Source organism: Peromyscus maniculatus, chromosome 8 (genome assembly GCF_049852395.1).
Source record: "Peromyscus maniculatus bairdii isolate BWxNUB_F1_BW_parent chromosome 8, HU_Pman_BW_mat_3.1, whole genome shotgun sequence".
Lineage (NCBI taxonomy): Eukaryota > Metazoa > Chordata > Mammalia > Rodentia > Cricetidae > Peromyscus > Peromyscus maniculatus.
The window spans coordinates 59399325-59425072 of record NC_134859.1 but is presented as its reverse complement, the minus strand read 5'-3'; the positions used below and the strand labels follow the sequence as shown (position 1 = coordinate 59425072).

The 25748-nt window shown below is 40.9% G+C and overlaps 1 protein-coding gene across 1 annotated transcript; it reads right to left on the bottom strand.

Moving 5' to 3' along the window:
- Positions 1 to 15511: 15511 nt before the first annotated feature.
- On the bottom strand, positions 15512 to 16450 carry LOC102906050 (olfactory receptor 1468-like). Its single transcript, XM_006992237.4, has one exon. The coding sequence runs from the start codon at positions 16448 to 16450 to the stop codon at positions 15512 to 15514; it is 939 nt and encodes a 312-aa protein (XP_006992299.3).
- Positions 16451 to 25748: the final 9298 nt, after the last annotated feature.

Here is a 25748-nt window from a genome sequence, read left to right as displayed (position 1 = left end):
AAAAAAATTTCAGGAAGGTTCACAAATCCACTTGGAAGGGGAGGAATTATAAGAGTTAAGGAGACCCATCCCCCAAGACGGCAGAATCATTCCCTGAGACACAGACTCCTCTAGCTCCGATTGGACAAAAGGTGAGTGTTGGTTCTCCTAGCCGATCACCCCAGGCTCTAGGCTTTAGGCCCAGGGGCATAACACCTGCCCATACCCCACCCACTACAGCCCCAGTTGTGGGCCAGCAGGCAGGACTCCTGCAGCCAGGCCTGACTACCACCACCCACCGCCAGACGCTATAACCAACAAGCCCCACTCCACTGCCCAAACCTACCCATCCTCTGAGACCTGAGCTGCTCCCTGAGACACAGACTCTGCCAGCTCCAATTGGACCAAGAGTGGCTCCCTGAGACATAGACACCATTTGCACTGATTGGAGGGAGAGATGGGTAGATGGCGGTGCAAGAATACATTCAACAACATAAAGAGCAATATGGCACCACTAGAACCTTGTGGTTCTACATCAGCAAGACCTGAACATTCCAACATAGAAGAAACAGAAGTAAACAACCTTAAAAATGACTTCCTGCCTGGACTGAATCTACCAAGTTGAACTCAATCCCCAGGGGAGTCTTTGCCCTGGAGGAGATGGGAATGTGGGGTGGCTGGGGGGGAGGCAGAGGGGGGGAGGCAGAGGGGGGGAGGGGGGAGAACAAGGGAATCCATGACTGATATGTAAAATTAAATTAAATTATAAAATTAAAATAAAGAAAAAAATTTTAAAAAAGAAGATGATAGAGGCTTTTACAGAGAAAATGAAAATTTCCCTTAAAGAAATCAAGGGAAAGACAAACAAAAAATTGGAAGAAATCAATAAATCCCTTAAAGAGAGCCAAGAAAACCAAGAAAAAGCAATCAAATAAGTGAAGGAAACAGTTCAAGACTTGAAAACTGAGGGAATGCTGGAAATGGAAAATCTAAGTAAATGAACAGGAACTACAGATGCAAGCATAAACAACAGAATACAAGAGATAGAAGAGAGAATCTCTGGCGTTGAGGATACGATAGAGGAAATAGATTCATCAGTCAAAGAAAACATTAAAGCCAACAAAGTCATAACACAAAACATCCAGGAAATCTGGGACACCATGAAAAGATGAAATCTAAGATAATGGGGATAGAAGAAGGAGAAGAATATCAGCTCAAAGGCACAGAGAATATCTTCAACAAAATCACAGAAGAAAATTTTCCCAACCTAAAGAAGGAAATGCCTATAAAAAAATACAAGAAGCTTACAGAACACCAAATAGACTGAACCCAAAAAGTCCCCTAAACACATAATAATAAAGCCACTAAACATACATAATAAAGAAAAAATATTAAGAGCTGCAAAGGAAAAGGCCAAGTAAAGGCAGATATAAGGGCAGACCCATAAGAATAACATTTGACTTCTCAACGGAGACTCTGAAAGCCAGGAGGTCCTGAACAGACATTATGCAGACACTAAGACCATGGATGTCAGCCCAGACAATTATATCCAGCAAAACTCTCAATCACCATAGACAGAGTAAACAAGATATTCCATGATAAAATCAGATTTAGACATACCTATCTACAAATCCAGCCCTACAGAAAGCACTAGAAGGAAAAATCGAACCTAAGGAAGGTAGATGCACCCATGAAAACACAGGCAATAGATAATCCCACACCAACAAACCCCAAAGAAGGGAAGCACACAATACTGCCACCAAAAAAATAACAGGAATTAGCAATCACTGGTTGTTAATATCCCTTAATATCAATGGACTCAATTCACCTATAAAAAGACACAAGCTAACATATTGGATATGAAAACAAAATCCATCCTTCTGCTACATACAAGAAACACACCTCAACCTCAAAGACAGACACTACCTCAGAGTAAGGGCTGGGAAAAATCTTCCCAGTCAAATGGACTTAAGAAGCAAGCTGGTATAGTTATCCTAATGTCTAACAAAATAGACTTCAAACTAAAATTAATCAAAAGAGATCGAGAAGGACATTACATATCCATCACAGGAAAAGTCCATCAAGATGAAGTCTCAATTCTGAACATTTATGCCCCAAATACAAGGGCACCCACATAGGTAAAAGAAACATTACTGAAGCTTAAATAGCAAATGAAACTCCACATATTAATAGTGGGAGGCTTCAACACCCCACTCTCACCAATGGACAGGTCTGCCAGATAGAAACTTAACAGAGAAATAAGAGAACTAACAGATGTTATAACTCAAATGGACTTAATAGACATCTATGGAACATTCCACTCAAACACAAAAGAATACACCTTCTTCTCAGCACCCCATGGAACTTTCTCTAAAACTGACCACATACTTGGTCACAAAGCAAATATCAACAGATACAAAATAAGTTGGAATAAACCGCTTGTATATTATCAGACTACCATGGCTGAAAGTTAGAATTCAACAACAACACAAATAACACAAAGCTTACAAACTCATGGAAACTGAATAATGCTCAATTGAATCACCAAAGGGTCAAGGGAAAAATAAAAAAAAAAAGAAATTAAAGACTTCCTAGAATTCAATGAAATGAATGTACAACATACCCAAACTTATGGGACACTATGAAAGCAGTACTAAGAGGAAAGTTCATAGCTCTAAATGCCTACACAAAGAAGTTGGAGAAGTTTCACACTAGCAACTTAACAGCACACCTGAAAACTCACCCAGCAGGAGTAGATGCCAGGAAATAGTGAAATTGAGGACTGAAATCAATAAAATAGAAACAAAGAGACCAGTACAAAGAATCAACAAAGCAAAGAGTTGGTTCTTTGAGAAAATCAACAAGATAGAAAAACCCTTATTCAAACTAATCAAAAGGCAGAGAGAGAATACCCAAATTAACAAAATCAGAAATGAAAAGGGAGACATAACAGCTGACAACAAGGAAATCCAGGGAATCATCAGGTCATACTCAAAAACCCATACTCCACAAAATTGGAAAATCTAAAAGAAATGGACAATTTTCTGGATAGGTACCACATACCCAAATTAAATCAAGACCAGATAAACAATTTAAATAAATCTATAACTCCTATGGAAATAGAAGCAGTCATTAAAAGTCTTCCATCCGGTGCCTGTGGTATGACACCATGTGCAGCCTTGGTGGAGTGGGAAGGAGCTTGGACCTGCCTAGGCTCAGTGTGCCGGGCTCTGCTAACTCTCCTTGGGAAACCTTGATTTGGGGGATGTGGAGGTGTGGGGTGGCTTGGGAGAGAGGGCTGGGGGGTGGGAGGAGGAAAGAGGTGGGATCTGTGGGTGGTATGTAGAGTGAGTAGAAAATTTCTTAATAAAAAAAATGAAAAAAAAAATGTCTCCCAACCAAAAAAAAAAGCCCAGGGTTAGATGGTTTCAGTGTAGAATTCTACCAGAATTTCAAAGAAGAGCTAATACCAATACTCCTCAAACTGTTCCACTGTGGGAGCCCGTTCTCGGGTTCCTCGTGGCTTTACCCAGTAGGTCCGAATAGAGGATGATCAGGACCACAGGCCTGAGTGCAGGTGTCTGAGATGGTCTGCACTTGGCTGTGCTGGGGGAGGAGGTCTTTTGCTCCACCCCTTGGTGTCTCTATAAAAACCCTGGGCCAGAGACAGTCGGGGCCCATTGGAATAGGTTCCAGGCCCTCTCGAGGCTATCCTTTATTTTCTATCTGTGTATCTCCGCAAGATGCTCTGCTATAAATCCTTCTATCTAATATTTCCTGCTGATCGCACTCAAGAAAACTCTGGGAAGCTGTGGGGGTGGTGGGTAAACGTCCCATATTCCACACAATAGAAAAAGAAGGAATATTGCCAAATTCTTTCTATGAGTTTACAGTTACCCTGATATCCAAACTACACAAAGATGCAACAAAGAAAGAGAATACATACAGACCAATCTCCCTCATAAACTTTGATGCAAAAATACACAATAAAATACTGGCAAACAGAATCCAAGAACACATCAAAAAAAATCATCCATCATGATCAAATAGGCTTCATCCCAGAGATGCAGGGATGGTTCAACATATGAAAATCTATCAATGAAATTCATCATATAAACAAACTAAAAGAAAAAACGCATGATCATCTCATTAGATGCTAAAAAAAAGCCTTTGACAGAATCCAAAATCCCTTCATAATAAAGGTCTTGGAGAGATCAGGAATACAAGGAACATACCTAAACATAATAAAGGCAATACACAGCAAGCCAATAGCCAACATCAAACTAAATGGTGAGAAACAAAGTGATTCCACTAAAATCAGGAACAAGACAAGGCTGTCCACTCTCCCCATACTTATTCAATATAATACTCAAAGTTCTGGCTAGAGTAATAAGACAATAAAAGGAGATCAGCAGAATACAAACTGGAAAGGAAGAAAGCAAACTTCCATTATTTGCAGACAATATGATAGTCTACGCAAGCAACCCAAAAAAAAAAAATCTATCAGGGAACTCCTACAACTGATAAACACCTTCAATAATGTAGCAGGATACAAGATAAACTCAAAAAAATCAGTAGCCCTCCTATACACAAATGAACATACCAAGAACGAAATCAGAGGAACATCACCCTTTACAATAGCCACAAATGATATAAAATACCTTGGGGTAATTCTAACCAAACAAATGAAAGACCTGTATGACAAGAACTTTAAGTCCTTGAAGAAATTAAAGAAGATATCAGAAAATGGAAAGATCTCCCATGCTCATGGATAGGTAGAACCAACATAATAAAAATGGCAATCTTACCAAAAGCAATCTACAGATTCAATGCAATCCCCATCAAAATCCCAACACAATTCTTCACAGACCTGGAAAGAAAAATACTCAACTTTGTATGGAAAAGCAGAAAACCTAGGACATCTAAAAAAATCTTTTACAATAAAACAATTTCTAGAGGCATCAATATTCCTGACTTCAAGCTCTACAATAGAGCTATAATAATAAAAATACCTTGGTATTGGGCCGGGCGGTGGTGGCGCACGCCTTTAATCCCAGCACTCGGGAGGCAGAGCCAGGCGGATCTCTGTGAGTTCGAGGCCAGCCTGGGCTACCAAGTGAGTTCCAGGAAAGGCGCAAAACTACACAGAGAAACCCTGTCTCGAAAAAACCAAAAAAAAAAAAAAAATACCTTGGTATTGACATGAAAAACGACATGTGGACCAATGAAATCAAATTGAAGATCCTGACATTAATCCACACACCTATGAATACATAATTTTTTACAAAGAAGCCAAAACTGTACCATGGAAAAAAGAAAGCATCTTCAACAAATGTTCCTGGCATAACTGGATGTCTACATGTAGAGACTGCAAATAGATCTATATCTATTGCCATACACAAAACTCAAATCCAAGTGGATCAAAGACTTCAACATAAATCCAGAGGAGGAAGTAGAAAGTAGTCTTGAAAGCATTGGTACAGGAGATCACTTCCTAAATATAACACCAGTAGCACAGACACTGAGAGCAACAATTAATAAAAGGGACCTCCTGAAACTGAGAAGCTTCTGTAAGGCAAAGGACACGGTAAATAAAACAAAAATGATAGCTTACTGAATGGGAAAAGATCTTCACCAACCCCATACGTGACAGAGAGCTGATCTCCAAAATATATAAAGAACTCAAGAAACTAGACATCAAAATACCGAACAATCCAATTTAAAAAAAAATGGGCTACAGATCTAAATAGAGAATTCTCAACAGAAGAATCCCAAATGGCCAAAAGACATTTAAGGAATTGCTCAACATCCTTAGTTATCAGAAAAATGCAAATCAAAACAACTCTGAGATACATCTTATACCTGTCAGAATGGCTAAGATCAATAACACTGATGGTAGCTTATGTTGTTGGAGAGGATATGGAACAGGGGAACACTCCTCCACTGTTGGTGGGAGTGCAAACTTGTACAGCCACTCTGGAAATCAGTATGACAACTCAGAAAATTAGGAATCATTCTACCTCAAGATCCAGTGAATACCACTCTTGGGTATATACCCAAGGGATGCTCAATCATACCACAAGGATAGATGCTCAACTATGTTCACAGAACCATTATTCATAATAGCCAGAACCTGGAAGCAACCTAGATGCCCCTCAACCAAAGAATGGATAAAGAAAATGTGTTACATATACATAATGGAGTATTATTCAGCTGTAGAAAACAATGATATCATGAAATTTGCAGTCAAATGAGTGGAACTAGAAAATATCATCCTGAGTGAGGTAACCCAGAGTCAGAAGACTAACATGGTATGTACTCACTCATAATTGGATACTAGATTTAAAGCAAAGGATAATCAGACTACAACCCACAGCTCCAGAGAAGCTAGGAAACAAGAAGGACACTAAGAGTGATGTAAGGATCACCTTGGGAAGGGGAAACAGAGGAGATCTCTATGAGTAAACTGGGGGTTGGGGGAAATAAAGGGGAGGGCATGAGGAATGATAACATGAGGGAGTTGAATGGTCAAGCTGGGGGAGGGATGGAGTAGGAGAGCAATGAAAGAGACATCTTGATAGAGGGAGACATTATGGGTTAAGGGAGAAAACTGGTGCTGGGAAAATTCCAGGAACCCACAAGGAGGATCCCAGCTTAGACTACTAGCAATAGTGGAGAGGGTGCCTCAACTGGCCTACCCTGGCAATAAGATTGGTGAACACCCTGTCATTATAGAGCCTTCATCTAATAACTGATAGAAGCAGGTAAGAAGATTCACAACCAAGCACCAGGCTGAGGTCCAAGAGTCCAGTAAAAGAGAGAGAAGGGAGATTATATGAGCAAGGGGGTCAAGATTATGATGGGGAAATCTATAGAGACAACTGAACCAAGCTCATAGGAACACATGAACAGCTGTGGAACCTGCATAGGATCAGACTAGACCCTCTGCATATGGGAGACAGTTGTGTAGCTGGGTCTGTTTGAGGGGGGGGGCCTGGCAGTGTGATCAAGATCTATCCTTGGTACATGAGCTGGTTTTCTGGATCCCATTACCTATGTTCAGACACCTTGCTCACACTTGAGGCAGGGGGAGGGGCTTGGTCCTGCCTCAAATGAATGTATCATGCATGCTTTGCTTCCCACCCCCATGGGAGAACTTACCCTTTTGGAGAAGGTAGTGGGTTGGGGGAGGGCTAGGCAAGGGGGGAAGTGGGAAGAGGGATGAGAGGGGGATCGTTGGTTGGTATGTAAAATGAATAAAACCATTTTTTAAATAAAAAAGTATTAGAGGATGTGGATGATTCCAAGGACACAGCATCTTCTGTAGCTGAAGGTTTTTCTGTGACCCACCTGGTCCCACAGCTGCTCGGACCCAAGTAAACAAACAGCAGCTTATATTAATTACCAACTGTATGTCCTATTGGCTCAGGCTTCTCACTACCTAGAACTTACACCTTAAATTAACCCATGTTTATACATCTATACTTTGCCACGTGTTCCAGGGCTTTACCTGTGTACTGTTACATGCTGCTCCCTGGACAGCAGGCTGGTGTCTCCTGACTCAGCCTTCCACTTCCCAGAATTCTCCTTTCTGCTTATCCCACCCTATACTTCCTGCCTGGCTATTGGCCAATCAGCGTTTTAATTATCAACCAAATCAGAGCAACATGCATTCACAGCATACAGAATGACATTCCCATCATTTCCCCTTTCTTTCTATTTAAAAGGAAGATTTTAACTTCAACATAGTAAAATTATATATAACAAAACAGTTATCAAGAAAGAATTACAGTTATAAAATCTAGTCTATTTGTATTTGGCAAAATTAAAGAAAATATTCTAGCTATCCTATATTCGTGAGTCTAAAGTTTTATGTCTAATTTATTTTTTATCATAACCATGGAAAATTATATCTAGTCTTCAACTACATCAAAGACCTCAGAAGGATATACTATTACCTAAGTAAATAGGAAGTACATTGTAAGCAACTTCCAAAAATCTAGAATGACACAGACAGCTGGCTACCTAGACAGTTACCCAAAATTCTTCTGCAATGTTGGGGCATCCATCTTCAGCCCATAGGTCTAGTCTCTCCGTCACTTCTCTCTGTAACCTATAGAATGTCTGGCAGTTTCTTCTCTGAAACAGGAACCTGAAGGACCATTTCATCTTGCAAAGTTCAGTGGTCACCTTCCTATGGTCCTGTATGCCCATTTTATATAGCGTTTAGAACTTACATCTTAAATTAACCCATGTTTATAAATCTATACTTAGCCACGTGTTCCAGGGCTTTACCTGTGTACTGTTACATGCTGCTCCCTGGACGGCAGGCTGGTGTCTCCTGACTCAGCCTTCCACTTCCCAGAATTCTCCTTTCTGCTTATCCCACCTATACTTCCTGCCTGGCTACTTGCCAATAAGCATTTTATTTATCAACCAAATCAGAGCAACACACATTCATAGTGCACAGAATGACATTCCCATCATCTTCCAGACAAAACAGGACTGATACACACATGAACTCACAGAGACTGTGACAGCATGCACAATACTAGCACAAGTTCAAACCACACAAACTTCCAGTACTGAGAAGGGGCAGTGCACAATCATGTGTAACTACAGTTTCAGGGGATCAGACGCCCTCTTCTGTCCTCCACTGGACTGCATGCACAGTGCACAGACAAAACATCCATATACACAAAATAATAGTAAAGGTTAAAAAAAATTAAGCATGAATAAAAGGCAAGATTTGTTCAGAAACAGCACATAGAAGACATTAGGAGATAGAACTAGAGAGTTCTCAGGCTCTATAACAGTGATCAGGTAGATGTTTGACTCTAGAGGCTAATAATCACTCAACAGTCACAGGCTCAGAGCTCTCGCACACAAGGTTTATCCTCAAGTGCTGAGATCTGCTCCCACCACAGAAAGTAGGGCCCTTTTTCCTGTGTGCACTTGCCTGCCTGAGCTTAGCCCATACACCTGATCCCTTCAGCTTGCCCATTTCTGGCTCTCTGGCTCTCCGTGATTGACTTACTGGCCTTCTTCTCATCCTAGAGCCACAGAAGGTGGACGAGATCCCCTAACCTGTGGTTATTACCTGATCCCAAGCCCTGGAAGACCCCCAAATTCTTTTAAAAACAACAGACTCTCAATATAGTGTCCAATCACATGTCTCTGCGTCTACAAGGGGAATAACTGTCTCCTCACAGCACACGGTTGTGTTTGAGACTTGAGAGGACTGTGGACTTGTCCTAAGGACAGATCTTCCAGCGTCTCTCCTGGCTTACTATTGGGCTCCATTTCTGATTTGCCTGACTCCTCTATCAGGGGGCTATATGGCTGAAGATGTATTTGGCCAACTTCTCTGCATTATCCATCTCTTTCTCTGTACTTTTCAGGCATCTTTTCACTTTTGTGGATTTCCAAACCTTTTCACTCTCTTTCTCTTTGGAATAGGGTCTGTTTACTTTCCTATTCTGCAGCATTTAGCCCACCATCTGATACTCTTAATGAGTTCTTGAATTGGTTTGCAAGTGTTGTATTAAGATTTTGGAAGGATTCTCTATGCCTCCCACCTCTTGTTCCCTCTCCTCACTGCTGACTCCTGCCATGAATTCCAAGTGTTTGTAGTTCCCAGGGGGGATTTCCTTGCAGCTCTCCAATCATAAACCACATGTCAAAACTTTCATTTCCTCTTCCCTTTTACCTAAAAGCCCTGCTGGCTCAGGAGGCTAACAAAGAAGACACTACTTGGAGCATTGGCTGGCTTAAGGGCAAGTGAACTCACAGAAGAAGTTGCCCTCAGCATCCATCCTAAAATGGCATTTTATAGATGCCTCGGTTTATGAAATGTCCAGCAGAGGGCAGAAGCAAACAAAACCTAGAGAGAAACCACATGCTGGGGTCCACTCTCTTGTTCTCATCAGAAATTGTGGTGGTCTAAGGAAACAGCCAGGCTGTGGGAAGGGTGGTCTGGCACACAGCCCCAGGGCAATGATCAACTAAGAGGTAACTGAAGAGTGGCGTTTATCTTATTAGAAGGCAGGGACCATTCTCCTGCCTGGCTATTTCACATTCAGACCACCACAGTCTCTTCATTTGAGATTTTATTTCCTTGCTTATTTCTCTTCCTTCCATCAGCCTACCTAACAGACTTGATTTTTGTTTTTTAAAACCAATCACTTAGTTGTCAGTTTCACTGATATTTCCCACTTTTTCTAGTCTCTCACTAATTTTAATCTCATCTGTATTGTTCTTTCCTTCTGCTACCATGGCCTGATTGTTCTTTTTCTATTTCCTTGAAGAATAACATTAAGTTGTTGCTGATCTTACTTCTTGGCTGAAGGTGTCTCTTGGTAGAAATTTTGCTATTAGAAGATGTAGTCTCACTAAGTCCCACTATTTTGAATGGTGTGCTTCTGTTTTTATTTGCCTTTAGATACATCACTGTTTCCCTTTTAATTTATTTGTCAATCCATTGGCTGTCCAGAAACATGCTTAATTTCACATATTTGGGGATTTTCTGAAGTCCCTTCTGTTACTGAATCCTAGTTGTACGTCCTTGGGTTCAGAAAATGCATTTGATATTATTTAAACCTTCTTAAAGGACTGGCCCAGCATATCACCCAAACCAGAGAATGTCCTGTGTACACTTAAATACATACTCTGTTGCTGTTAGACTCAGATTCCCCACATGTCTGTTAGCTCCTGATGTATTAAGTCCATTTTCCTCATTTCTTTTCTGTCTAATAATCTGTCTGACATGGGAAATGCTATGCTAAGGCATTTCATTCTCATCGTCTCACAGTCCATTGCTTATTTTCAGGACCTTTACTATTTGCTTTAGATGATTAGATGCCCCACAATTAAAAAGAATTAACCCTCTTCTTGTTATGTAATGCTCTTGTCTTTTGTAGTTCTCATTTAATGTCTGCTGTGACAGATACATGCTGATACCACTCTCTTTTATTTTTTAGTTACCATTTATGTGGAAGATGTTTCCCATCACTTCACACTCAGTCTCTGTATGGGGGTTTGTTAGTCTGTGTTGTCCATTGGTTGGTTGGTTGCTCAGTCATCGAGTTTTTGTATGGAAATATTTTTTTCATTTTTAAGATTATAATAAAATTGTATCATTTCCCCCTTCCCTTCCCTCCCTCTCAACCCTTCCATATTTACCCCTCCTTGCTCTCTTGCAAAATCATGGCCCCTTTTTTTCTTGTTATTACATGAATGTGTGTGTGTTCTAAAATGTATATTTACATTTGTGGTGGTATTGTGCTCCCCAAAACATCGTGCACCCTAGTAAACTTATCTGGGGTCAGAGAACAGAACAGCCACTAGACAGACATAGAGGCCAGAAATCCATGGCACTCACACCTTTAATCCTAGCATTCCAGAGGCAGAAATCCATCTGGATCTCTGTGAGTTCAAGGCCACACTGGAAACAGCCAGGCATAGTGACACATGCCTTTAATCCCAGGAAGTGATGGCAGAAGGCAGAAAGACATATAAGGCGTGAAAACCAGGAACTAGCTGGTTAAACTTTTAGGCTTTGGAGCAGCACATTTCAGCTAAGAGGCATCCAGTCTGAGGAAACAGGATCAGCTGAGGAATTGTCGAGGTGAGGAAGCTGTGGCTTATTCTGCTTCTCTGATCTTCCAGCATTCACCCCAATACTTGGCTCCAGGTTTGATCTTATTAATAAGACTCTTTAAGATTCATGCTACATACATTTTGTATATACATCTCTATACACATGTATATTCCTAAATATAACCTACTCAGCCTATGTTATGTTACTATGTATATTTTCAGGGCTGACCATTTGGTATTGGTGTGCTCCTCCCTGGGGAAGACTCTTTCTCCCACTCATGATTCTTCAGTTAACAGTAGTTCTTTGCATACAATTAAGGCCTTGTGCATTTTCTCCTGTCCACATTGGCATGTTTATTGTTGCTGTCTTTCTTCAGCTCATGTTTAGGCAGTCATGTTGATTAGACTTGATGTAGCTTCTAAGATTTGCTGGGAGACACAATCTCACAGCAATCTCCCTAATCCTCTGACTCTTAGAATACACACACACACACACACACACACACACACACACACACACACACACACAAAAAAATGTTCCCTGAGCCTTAAGTGTGGAAATTGTTTTGTAGATGTATCCATTGGTACTAGGCTCCACAACTCTATATTTTGTTTGGTTGCAATAGTCTCTGTCTATTGCAAAGAGACGTTTTCCTTGATGAAGGGTGAAGACTGTGCTTATCTGCAGGTATAAGGACAAACATTTTGAGGGTAGTTGGGTTTTGTGCTAGTTTAGTAATGTGGTGGTTTTAGGTTGGAATATAACAATGGGGCCTACCCTCCCCTAAGTGCTGGGATCACTGTTGTGCACCACCATGCTCAGCTTGAGGCTTAGGCTTGGTTTTTCTGCATTACTCACTCTATTAGTTTCTTTTCTATTGCTGTGATAAAACACCATGACTAGCAGCAGTTTATAAAAGGAAGATTGCATTTGAGCTAACAGTTCCAAAGAGCTAAGAGTCCATTCTGGCAGGAAGGCAACAGGGGCAGGAAACTGAGAGCTCTTATCCTCAAACACATGCAAGAGGGGTTAGATGGAAGTGCTGTGTGGCTTTACATCTCAAAGGTTATCTCTAGTGACATATTCCTCCAGCAAGGGCACACCAACCTCCCCAAACAGCATCACTAACTGAGGAACAAGTGGTTAAATATATAAGCCTATGAGGGATATTTTTTCATTCAAACCACCACATTCCACTCTCTGGCATCTGGAGGCTCATCACCTTATGATAATGCAAACTTAATTTAATCCAATTTCAAAAGTCCCCATAGTCTTTCACAGTCTCAACATTATGTAAAAGTCTAAAGTCTCTATTGATAGTCAAGGTAATCTCTTAATTGTAACCCTCTGTAAAATCAAAATTACGTATTTCTAACATACAACAGAACAGATATATATATTATCATTCCAAACAGGGGGAAATTGGGCATAGTAGGGAAATATTGGACCAAAGCAAGATTGCAGCTCAGTGGGGCAAACTCCAAATCCTGTAACTCCATGTCTGGTGTCAAAAGCTTATATGGCACCATCCCTCCAACTTTGCTGCCTGATATATCTCAATATCAATATCTATCTTTCCCTCTATCTCCCTCAATATCTGTCTCTCTCCCTCTTCTCCCCCTCCCTCCTCCCCTCCCTTCTCTCTTTCCTGTCTTCCTCCCTCCCTCCCCTATCTCTCCCTCCTTCCCCACTCTCTTCATGACTGATTCTACTCCCAGTATGCCCCTCTCCTTCAAAGATGTCTCAGGGCTCTGACATATCCAACTTCTTGTTGTATCCACTACAACCCACTTGTCATTTTCACAGCTTCATGCAATGGACTCTCACAGTCCTCACACAGAGACTCCTCTGCCACATGCTGCCTGACCTCATCAACTCTGAAACTGTTACTGTCTAGTGGTCTTGAATGGGTTTGTCTTCTCTGCCAACTGAAAACTAAAAGACGGGGGAGGGGAGGAAAACTTCAAGCTCTATGGGTAACAGCAGAGAACTCTCAAACCCCAGAGACACAGCAGACAGAATCAGCAGTTGAAGAAAGGCTTTTATTGGAGGTGAGGAAACATAAATATACAGCAGACACATAGAGAAAAAGACCCTCAACAAAGGAGAAGGGATACTCTGGAAGCCAAAATCCAGTTATTTCTCTAGGGCTGGGTTTTTTTAAGTATCTGAAGGGTCTTCCTCCCCTAACTTGGGGTAGGTCAGTTTGAAGAAAGGCAGGATGGCCCATTGGTCCACAACTGTTGTGCAAACATGCCCTGATTCTGCCTTGAACTTGTTAAGCCAATCCATCAGCAGGAGGCCTACTCACAAGAGAAATATACCACAAGGCCTTTGTTTTAAGTTGTCAGGATTTGTCCCAGGTCAGGAGAGTGAGGAAGAAGCCAGCAGTCTTGGAAGTTCACAATCTTTATTACCTAGGCATGACCCTTTCCTGTCTGCCTATCAGGGAACGTGTCTAATCTTATCCCTAGACCCTCATGGCCATCTGCATAATATAACATACACCAAAACATCACATTGTAGTCTACAAATATGTAAAATTATTTGTTGGTAGAGGCCAGAGGGGGTAGGAGGAAGGAGAAATGGGGAAAAGTTGATTGATGACCTCTATATTGTAATTAAATGGATATAATGCCAGTTTGAAGTTGCATCATCAGGTGCCCATACCAGAATGTATTATATATTTCTGTCTTAATTAGGGTTTCCATGTCTGTGAAGGTACACCATGACCACAGCAACTCTTATAAAGAAAACATTTCATTGGGGTGGCTTGCTTACACTTTCAGAGGTTCAGTCTATTATCATCATGGTGGGAAGCATGGCAGCGTGCAGGCAGACATGGTACTGGAGAGGTAACTGTGAGTCCTACATCTTGCAGGCAAGAGGAAGTCAACTGAGACACTGGGTGGTATCCTGAGCATGGGAAACCTCAAAGCCTGCTTCCACAGTGACTCATTTACTCCAACAAGGCCATTCTGGGATCTCACCCAACTTGTCAAACAGTTCTGAATAGGGGAGTGAGGATTGAGAAATAATAGATAGGAAAAATAGAGATGTAGATGTAAAAGAAAAAGACAGAGACACAGGATAGGTTTGGGAGGGCTCTGAGTCAGTACTGCAGTAACCTTGAGTTTATTTCTCACAGCCTTTTTATAACCAAAGCATGGGAGGCAAAAGACCCCCCCACTCTCAAGGACACCATGGTTCAAGGTACAAACAAGTGTAAACACCTCCTTAATTCTCAAGACATCTAGTGGTTGGGGATTTAGCTCAGTGGTAGAGTGCTTGCCTAGCAAGCACAAGGCCCTGGGTTCGGTCCTCAGCTCCAGAAAAAAAAAAAAAAAAGATATCTGGTAACCACGTCTTTGGTCAAACATCCTGTTATCCAGCCTAAGAGAGCAAAGACAAGCTTGAACTCTCTGACCTTGAGTCAAGACGGAATCAAGGAACAAACTGGAGTCACTATGGGCTCCCACAGGCCATACCTACTCCAACAAAGCCACACCTCCTGGTAGTACCACTCCCTGTGAGATTATGGGGACCAATTACATTCAACTACCACAAATTCCAAAAGCACACGGTTTTGAATGTTTCACCATAAAGAAATGATAAATGTAGAATTGGAAATATGGCTCAGTGGGTAGGAGTTTTTGGTGCATGAAAATTAGACCTGAATTTAGATCCCCAACACTCAAATAAAAAAAGGCATAGTCATGTGCCTGTAACTCCAGCACCATGTGGAGTAGAAACAGAAGGATCACTTGTTTCCCGTCTTAACCAACTGCACACTTCTACTTCTACTATTTTAATTACTGGGCAATTATATAATATTTCATTTTAACAAAAATTTCCCTAGTGAAAAAAGAGATCAATAATAATATTGATATTACCTACTACATAAATAATCTCAATCATTACCAACATGTACAATTATACCATCATTTTCCTCTTACAAAATACTCTGCCTAGAGCCCCCTTCATGTCTCTGTTCCTCAGGCTGTAGATGAAGGGATTCAGCATGGGAGTCACCACTGTGTACATCATAGCCATGACAGTATCCTTCACAGTAGAATTATTAGCTGATGGACATAAGTACAGACCAATGAGTGTCCCATAGAACAGTGACACCACAGAGAGGTGGGAACCACAGGTGGAGAAGGCTTTTCGGATACCTCGAGCAGAAGGAACCTTGAGAATGGAGGAGACAATTCGTGCATAGGACACAATGATGAGCACAAATGGAATGACAAGAATGATGCCTCCAGTGATAAATATCACTAACTCATTAACATGGGTGTCAGAGCAGGACAGCTTCAGCAGAGCAGACATGTCACAGAAAAAGTGAGGAATCACATTGTCCTCACAGAATGACAATCTGGCCATGAGTAGGGTGTGCAGCATGGCATGGAATGTGGTCAGCACCCAGGACAGTAACACCAGACTCACACAGAGCTTAGGACTCATGATGCTGGTGTAATGAAGGGGGAAGCAGATGGCCACATAGCGGTCATAGGCCATGGCCACTAGGAGGAAGCTCTCAAGATCTCCAAAAAGCAAGAAAAAGTACATTTGTGTCAGACAACCTGCATAAGGGATGGAAGGGACTTGACTCTGCATGTTCTGCAGCAATTTGGGCATTGTGACAGAGGAGAAGCAGAGGTCAGAGAAGGACAAGTTGCTGAGTAAAGAATACATAGGTGTATGGAGATGGGAGTCCAGTTGAATGAGGATGATGATGAGGCAGTTCCCGAGGACAGTGGTGAGGTACATGGCCAGGAACAGGGCATAGCACAGGTACTGGTGCTCTGGGGGGATGGGCAGGCCCAGGAGGAGGAACTGGGAGGTGAAGGTTTGGTTCCCTTCTGTCATGCTGTGCCACCAGAATCTTTAAGAGAAAATTTACAAAGTCCCTTAAATCCAGATAAAACTAAATTCATTTCTATGATATGCAGTCTGCTAAGTGTTCTTCAATAATTGATTGCATCTTCATAAACTGAAAGAAAGTAAGTAAATTTCTTTTGTTTGTGTCTTCTTGACACACAGAGTCTCTACTTAGCCTTGGCTGGCCTGGAACTCACTGTATAGACTAGGTGGGCCTGGAACTTGGAGATCTACCTACCTCTGATTCCTAAGTGCTGGGACTTCAGGCATGCACCACCACACCTGCATTAAATTTCTTAAACTTAGCCCTATGACTAAGTCTAAGCCATTTGTCAGATATTTTCACTGGTAATTAGATACAGTGAGATTGCCTGTTATTTCCTATCTAAAACACACTCACAGGTGAGCCTATCTCCTGCTAATCCAATGGCCATTGGTTCTCAGTATTTGGAGTTGGGTTTGTTTGTTTTTCCTAACAGTAGCAACTGTTTCCTGAGACTCTGTACTAAAATATCCCCTCTTAGAATTCTATGGCTATATACTACAAAAGCTTGCCTATTTCCACTGCATCATTTTATTTATTTTACATCCCAGCCACAATTTCCCCTCCCTCCTCTCCTCCAAGTCCCTCCCTCTGACCCCACTCCTCTGTTCCTACCCCCCAATCCACTCCTCCTCTGTTCTGTTCAGGAAAGGGAAGATTCTCCCATGGATATCAACAAAACATAGCATACCAAGTTGCCATAAGACTAAGCACCTCCCCATGTATTAAAGCTAGGCAAGGTGACCCAGTTTGAGGAGTAGGGTCCCAAAATCCAGTAAAAGTCAGAGACAGCCCCTGCTCCCACTGTTAGGAGTCCCACAAGAGGACCAAGTTCCACAACTATAAAATATATGCAGAGTGCCTAGGTCAGTCTCATGCAGGCTTGCTGGTTGTGAGTTCAGGCTCTGTGAGCCCCTATGAGCCCAGGTTAGCTGATTCTGTGGGTTTTCTTTGTTGTCCTTGACCCCTCTGACTCCTACAATCTTTTCTCCTACCCTTCTGCAGGATTCCCTGAGCCTCACCTAATGTTTGGCTGTGGGTCTACATCTGTTTCCAACAATTGTTGGATGAAGCCTCTCTGATGACAATTGGGCTAGGCACCAATCTGGTCACATGAGATGGCCAGTTAAGACTATGTATCTGCTATTGCTAGGAGTCTTACTGGGGTCATCCTTGTAGATGACTAGGAGACTCCCTTCCATCAGGTTTTAGCTGACACTGAAATGCCCCTCTTTCCAGTAGTTTCTTTCAGTACTCTTCCCCTCAGGACCCCCCAGCTTGATCTCTCATGTTCCCATCCACACTTTGAAGTCCACTCACAAAATTTCTATTTCCCCTTCCCAGGGAGATACCGGCAACCCTATTGAACACTCTTTGTTACCTAGTCTCTCTGGGTCTGTGTTTTGTAGTATAGTTACCCTTTATTTCACAGTGAAAATCCACTAACAAGAGAGTACATACCAGGTTTGTCTTTCTGGGTCTGGGTTACCTCACTCAGAATGATTTTTTTTCTACTTCCATCCATTTGCTATAGCATCAATTATCACCTAAAATTCTTAGCTAAACCACTGTTACCTTTAGTACTCCACCACCAACTGCTTATTGATTCTCTCCCTAGAGGTATAACAGGACCATCTTCAGGACAATAGAGCTCAAATGCCATGTACAACTCACCATGTGCTTTCCCAGGCTTCTCATCCAGTTTCTCATATCTCAGGGGAAGAAATCTTGTGTCACATAGAGATGTAAGAGTTTTCATTCATCCACTCATTCCCATCACCATCAAAACCTAATCCAGCAAATCCCAGAGTCTGTCATTTCATTTCTTTCTAAGTCATCCATGCTCATTTCAATTGCCACACTGAAGCTGCCATTGTATCTCATCTAGATGGTTTGACTGCCCTGTTAGACTATTTCATCTCTTTTCTTCCATACTCTTTCAATCTTCTCACATTATAGCTCTCTGAAATGAAAGTGAGCATCATTCTACTAAAAGTTCTTTTGGTTTCTCCTCCTTCTCAATGTAAAGACAAAAAATCCTTCTAAAGACAGTAAAGAAACCACTATCATCACAACTGATCCTTTCTTGCCCCCACAGTGTTGTCTGCTCCCATAGTAACTCTCATATTCCAATGTTATCAACACTGGACTAGAAGGTCATAGTGACTTGATTCTGGCCTACCACAGTTGCTGTTCCTGCTGCCTAGTGTCCTCTCTGCTCCCATTTCACTGGGCTTACTCTTTAAGTACAGTATATGTGGCTTGATCCACTAAATCTTTGGTTCCTTTTGAGGTAGACTAGATATCATGTTCCCACTGCACCCCCTTTCCATGACACAGCCAACAATGCCCTGATCCAGTGACTTCTCACCATACTGTGTCCATGCAGGAAGGTTGTGTCTGCCTTCATCTTGCAGGAGGGCTATCTGGCATGCTGCCTGGATGCGAGCAGAGTTTCTTAATACTTGTTGTGTGTGCTTGGGGCTAAGGCATATGTGGAAGCCTGTATACATCTTCTCAGACTCACTTGCTTGGAACCATGTAACTTTTGTCACTGTTACAGAATTCCCAGTGTAACTTCAGGCCCACAACAACATTAGCCCACCCTATACACTATGACTTATTCTCAACAGACAACCAGACAACCTGATATGTGTGGCTGCACTGGTGTTTTGTTCATTGGGTAATAATATCCATATGATGCACTGATACTGAGATGAGAACTACTAATTTGATAGGTGATTTGGGGGGAGAGAAATGAATAAAGGAAATTTTGAAACTCCGTTCCAGTTTGTGACCACCTGTTTAGGTCAGGTGCCTCAGAGAGAGAGACACTTAAGAAGGCTTTTAAGACACGTGAGAAGTTCCTCCCTTGAAGAAACACAACTGAACCCAGTTGCTGCATTTTAACCTTATAAAGAGTATTTACTCTAGCCACACTTTGATAGGTTAATCATACAGCTCACTTTTAAAAATACAAATTTTCACACTGTCCCCCAGTAATTGTAATTGTAACCTCTTTGAGGGGGTAATGTGAGCCTTTTTAAGTTCCTTGAATATCGCTGCTGTGAAAACAGCCTCCAGCAGCTCAGGGACTGAGGGGATCAAGCAGAGTTGGTAGACTAATCACTCAACTGACTTTTCCATCTGAGGGAGTAAAACATAATTCTCTAGGGCCAGCAAGAAAGTGGTCTAAACTTAACTCTCTGGGGCTGGCAAAAACAGGAAACACACACACACACACACACACACACACACACACACACACACACACACACCTCCAACATGTCAGGATCTCACCAAGGGTGCTGATGAATGATAAGCCTTCAGCAGGTCAGAGAAACTGAAGAGAAGATGCAGAGCAGGTGAACTACTGGACAAACAGACACATGAGGACTTTTCTGAGGACCAAAGCTCAGTCCTTCATTTTATTATTCTTACTGTTAATTGTTCTACTCTGATTTTTTTCTGTTTCTCTGCCCTGATGTTTCCCTTCTGTGTCTCGTAATGTCTTCCTTCTAACTAACTTTATTTTTTCCCTTACAGTTTACATATCTCAGCAAAATCTTTCAAGCAGTATAAAAATTACAATGCAATTACAATCTATTTTTGAGAGAATGATTACAATGAATACAAATAAAACACAACATGTTCTCCATATCTCTTATATGATTAAACATTTTGTGTATTACATGTGAAAAACAAGATGTTTCAAAAACCCATACGTTTATATCGAAGCAATTTGTCATAGATTAACAGAGTATAAGCAAGCAAAGTATTTTTTCATGCCCAGTTCTTTTGCCAGCAAGCTGCATTTTGCCATTACAAAGAAAGGACCAATCATTTCATTATTTATCTCAAAATGTAACCTTATAAGAAATCTCAAAAGACACACAAACCCAAACTTTTATATATAAAAAGGAATCAGTCATCTCTACTAAGGTCCTCAGGGTACATACCTATTACTCAACAGTTTTTTCCATCAGAAAGCTGGGGACAGAAATGGGCATAAGGAATTAATCTTCACCCTTGATCACCAAGGCACCTTAGCAAGAAAGGTACATCAGCAAGCAATAGCCAGGCTACCATTGTTCCTGCCTCTGACCTCAACAAGTCCCTCACTCAGCTATTAAAAGTATGCCCTTCTAAACTTTAAATTGTTTTCAAAGATTTTCTACTTCAAAGGCACTAACAAAAACATCTTAACCAAACCTTAAGTCATACTTAAAGCTTTGTTTTAGCTATGATGCACCAAAACCTGTGAACACATCTCTCAATATTAAAAGAACTTAAGCTAACTTAGCTTCTGGGACTCAATTGTTTTTCTGAATCATGACCCAAAACCTCAGTCTACACAGCTCCTCCAGAGAAACTAGCTATGTGGCATTTCCTTGTTCTTATTTTCTATCCTCTGCAGCCCCTACTCTATCAGGGGCGGGGGGTGGGAGGGACACCATGCCTTTACCTATACTAGTTCTCCCACTAAAGTAATCTCTATCATAATCCCTTACTATATTCATTAAAGAACCTCAATCATCAAAACCTTATTTAAACTAACACTATTATTGTATAAAATCATTGCTTCAGTTAAACAGTACAGCTTAGGAGGAAATCATGTTCATAATAATCCACAGGTAAAAATGTCAAGTAGAATGGGATATTTCCAGGAGATGATCACACAACATTAAAAGCAATGGGGATCTCCCCACACCCATTCATACCATGCCAGATACAAAACACAAATGGCAGCAGCTAACATGCAAAGACACAGCAGTGGTAAGTGACATACTGGGGCCAAGGGTCTCTGAGCCTTGCCTATCTGAGATTCACCCATCAGTGCCTGGCATGTTGGTGGGCCGATCCCCTGAAGTCAATTGCAGCTCCTCTGACATAGTCACCAACTCTTGAATAATCCAACATATAACAAGAACATCTGTACAAAATGCCGACCTCACAGAGATGTCACTATGTTAAAATGATATAATCTTGTGATAATATATTGCATACTAATACTAATGAATACTATACTAAAATATATGTTGCAACATCTAATCAGAACAATTCTACAATGTGGAAAATGCCTGGGAGGTACAGAGATGAAAAATATATCTGGAAAAAAAAAGTCTTGCAGAATATCACAAGACCTGGGAGATTAAGACCTTTCAGTTAAGGACATGACAGTCCCAGCTCATTCACCTTCCTCCCAACTTACCCAGAATGTCTCAGGGTGACTCCAGGGCTCTGGTCCAAGATCCTGTTCCCATTTATTCAGTATTGACAAAGGAAAAACAGCCTCAGTGGTCATCACCTGTCTCTCTACCATCTCTGCTCACATGTCTCATTCTGCTCATCCCTGGGACTAAGGGGCTCTGCATCCCAGAGGAGTCTAGATCCTGGAGGAACTCATTAAATAAGACAAAATAATTATTCAAGACCTCTCTAGGACAAATTCTCTAGGAGTCCTGTAGCAGTGACTGATTAGTCACTGATCATGTGTTATTGTACTTTGGGGGCCATGGGGATAGTGAGCACCTCAGAGAGATGCTTACTCTTTGTCTGTCTAGGGAATCAGCAGTGGTCCTTTATGCTGGATCCTGTATTTGGGGAGAATAGTTTTAGAGACCTATAAATAAACAAGGACCTTGCTGTGAAGACTCTTAAATATCTTAGAAGCATTAAAGCTTAGGTTCTAGCCGGGTGGTGGTGGTGCACACCTTTAATTCCAGCACTTGGGAGGCAGAGGCAGTTGGATCTCTGTGACTTTGAGGCCAGCCTGGTCTCCAAAGTGAGTTCCAGGAAAGGCACAAAGCTACACAGAGAAACCCTGTCTTGAAAAAAAAAAGTTGAAAAAAAAAAAGCTTAGGCTCTATCATAAGAACAAAAATCTATCTATGGTCTTTGAATACCACTGTGAAAGAGACATATTTCAGAAATATTTCAAGGGTAGCAGAATATTTCACTACAACCAAATTCCCCAAAAATATATTCCAGCTAAGAGAGAAACCTTCAACTACAAGGATCCAAGCATATGAAGACACACAAGAAGGACAGGAATAAGCGAAAAGAGAGACTCTACCACATCCTGTTCAATTCTTCCTCCAGCCAAAAGAGAAAGGAAAACGGATTTGTATCTTATTCAGTTACTTCTAGCTTCTAACTTCTCTAGGAATAATCTTAATAGTGCCCTCCACCATCATCCTAACCAGTCTTCTTAGATCTTAGATACCTTCCCAGTGTCAGCTTTTCCATTTGATCACTGTGATAGTTTGAATGTATTTGGCCCCATAAACTCAGGGAGTGGCACTATTGGGAGGTGTGCCCTTGTTGGAGAAAATGTGGTCTTGGCAGAGGAGGCTGGATGACATACCCCTTCAATCCAGACCTTGAGGATGGAGAGCACACCTTTAATCTGGGCCACACCTTCTGTTGGAAGTGTATCACTGTGGGGTCAGGCTTTAAAGTCTTTTTCTCAAGCTTCACTCAGTGTGACAGTCAGTGGACTTCCTGTTGCCTCTGAGTCAAAATGTAAGACTCTCAGTTCCAGCACCACATCTGCCTGCATGCCACCATGCTCCCTGCCATGATGGACTGAACCTCTGAACTGTAAGCGAGCCCCCTCAATTAAATGTTTCCTTTATTAGAGCTGTCGTGGTCATGGTGCCTCTTCACAGCAATAAAAACCCAAACTAGGACAATCATAAGATTATAGTTGATACTTTTAATGTCCCATTCATTCTATACTTATCCTGTGTTCTCTTTTCATCATTCTTCAGGAATATGAATCTTCAATAGTACTGCCTTCATTGAATTGCTAGAATAGCTGTCTTTGACTTGTTGACATAAAAAAGATCCTATGGTTTACTTTATTCTCTTAGTAATATACACTTACATTTCTGATTCTTTTAGTTGTGAATTGACATTTCACTGTCTGTAGTACCATAGTTTACCCATTAACCTGACAAAGAACGTCTTAGTTGCTCCCAGTTGGGGCAATTATGAATGAAGCTCATATAAATAAAATTCCTGGAAATTAGACATGATCTTTATCCTCATTGTATACAAGAAGTATTTTATTCCTTGTTAGCTATGATTAAATTACCTCAGACAGTATAGCAATTCCTTCTTTACTTTTGGTTCAGAAACATAAAGAGCCCCCACTTGTTGACTAGCAGTCTCACTGTCTAATAGAATAGAGCCAGTGAGTAATGTTTATACATGTTCTTTTTTTCAAATGTTATCAAATATATCTTATATAGTGTCCGATTCTCATCTGTCCTCTCTTAATCCAGACATAGCTATGGCAAGAAATTCTGCAGACTTCAACCTGCTCCACATAGAGCAGTGGTTCTCAACCTTCCTAATGCTATGACCCTTTAATAGAGTTCCTCATGTTGTAGTGACCCCCAACCATAAAATTATTTTCATTACTATTTCATAACTAATTTTGCTACTGCTTCGGATCATAATGTAAGTATTTTTGGAGACAGAGGTTTGTCAAGAGGGTCACAACCCAAAAGGTTGAGAACCACTGATGTAGAGTCTTGGCAGGGTTACCTCAGACCTGTTTTGCCTGTTTTTTTGTACCCTAGCATTGGGTTCCTATGGTTTCATGAACTGACACTCACACATTCAGAACCTGAAACTGTAGGGGAATCAATGCCTATGGGTCTACCCTTAAATGTGGGTGCTAGATGCTAATGTCTAAGTAACTCTTAGTAGTGGCCAAATAAGCTACCCTATAATTTGGCCTCCCTTTTCCCTATTTAATGCATCCTATCTCTCACTTCTCCACACTGGATAAAGCTCTCAGATAATGCAACTGGAAATAAGACTTTTCTCAATATATGCTTTTAAGTTTCACAGACTAGACAGCATGAATCATTTCAGACTGAAAAATAACTCATGAGTTATTATGGCATTTGTGGAGAAAATAAAGCTCTTAGAGTTTGGACATTTTTCCTGTTGTTAAAACATTTTAGGAGGCATCAGACCACATCACTTTGTCTAACTTCCATCCTGTAAATCAAGGAAAGAGATCAGCTGAAATATGACTAAGAGTCCACCCAAAAGCAAGGACAGCAAAGAAGAAAAATGGAGTGACATAACACACAGATGAGAAGGTAATGCAATGAATCAAAAGAGAGAAGCCCAGAGTGGTTTGAGGCATCATTGTTGAATGGTAATTATAACTTAAAGTTATATATAGGCAAACGGCTTTTAAATCCTAGTTAAATTTTTCCTGAATTTTAACAAAAAAAAAAACAGAAAGAATACAGTAGGTTCAATTCTTTAAGTCAACCCATAATTACATGGACAACACAAATTGGAGTCCATGGGTTTTTAAAAGAGGACACCAAGTTGGGTGGATATGAAAGTGGGGAATCTCAGAGAAATTGGGGAAAGGAGTGAATTTGATCAAAATACAATGTATGAAATTCTCAACAAATCAAAATATTTTCTAAATAATTGAAGTAACTAAATGACCTGCATAAATTAACAGTTGCAAAATAACACTTAAAATAATACTCATCTCTCTCTTGTCACTGATAGTGAGATGCCTCCAGTAGTGTCCTTTGAAGTCTGATGGTTTGGGAGCTAACTCAAATATATTATCTAATGTGAAAGAATCACCTACACCTAAGATACAGTTTTCAGTCCTTTGGCTAAAATCAAATAGATGAAGTATCTATTTCTTTTTTTTTTTAAAGATATTGTTTTATTGTTCATTAGATTATTGGTCATTTTTACTCCTTAACTGTCAGTTCTTCCTAGAAAAAATACAACAAAAGAAAACATCTACAATCTCATCATTCCATGTATCATTCCAGTTTTACTTTTACTACTCTATTTGCCTTTCCTCTACAAAACTGTTACATTTTAGATATTTTGTAATCCAACTTTTTTTTTCTTTTATTTATTTTACAATACTATTCAGTTCTACATAACAGCCACAGATTCCCTTGTTCTCCCCCTTCCTGCTCCCCTCCCCTTCCCCCCAGCCCACCTCCCATTCCCACCACCTCCAGATCAAGGCCACCCCCGAGGACTGAGATCGACCTGATAGACTCAGTCCAGGCAGGTCCAGTCCCCTCCTCCCAGACTGAGCCAAGCGTCCCTGTATAAGTCCCAGGTTTTTCTGTCTATTGCAGTGAGTATTTTTATTTGAAGTGGTTCTTCAAATTTAGCAAATATAAAGCATAGCTCAATAAAACTTCAAAATTAGAAAAAAATCTAGCTGCGCTG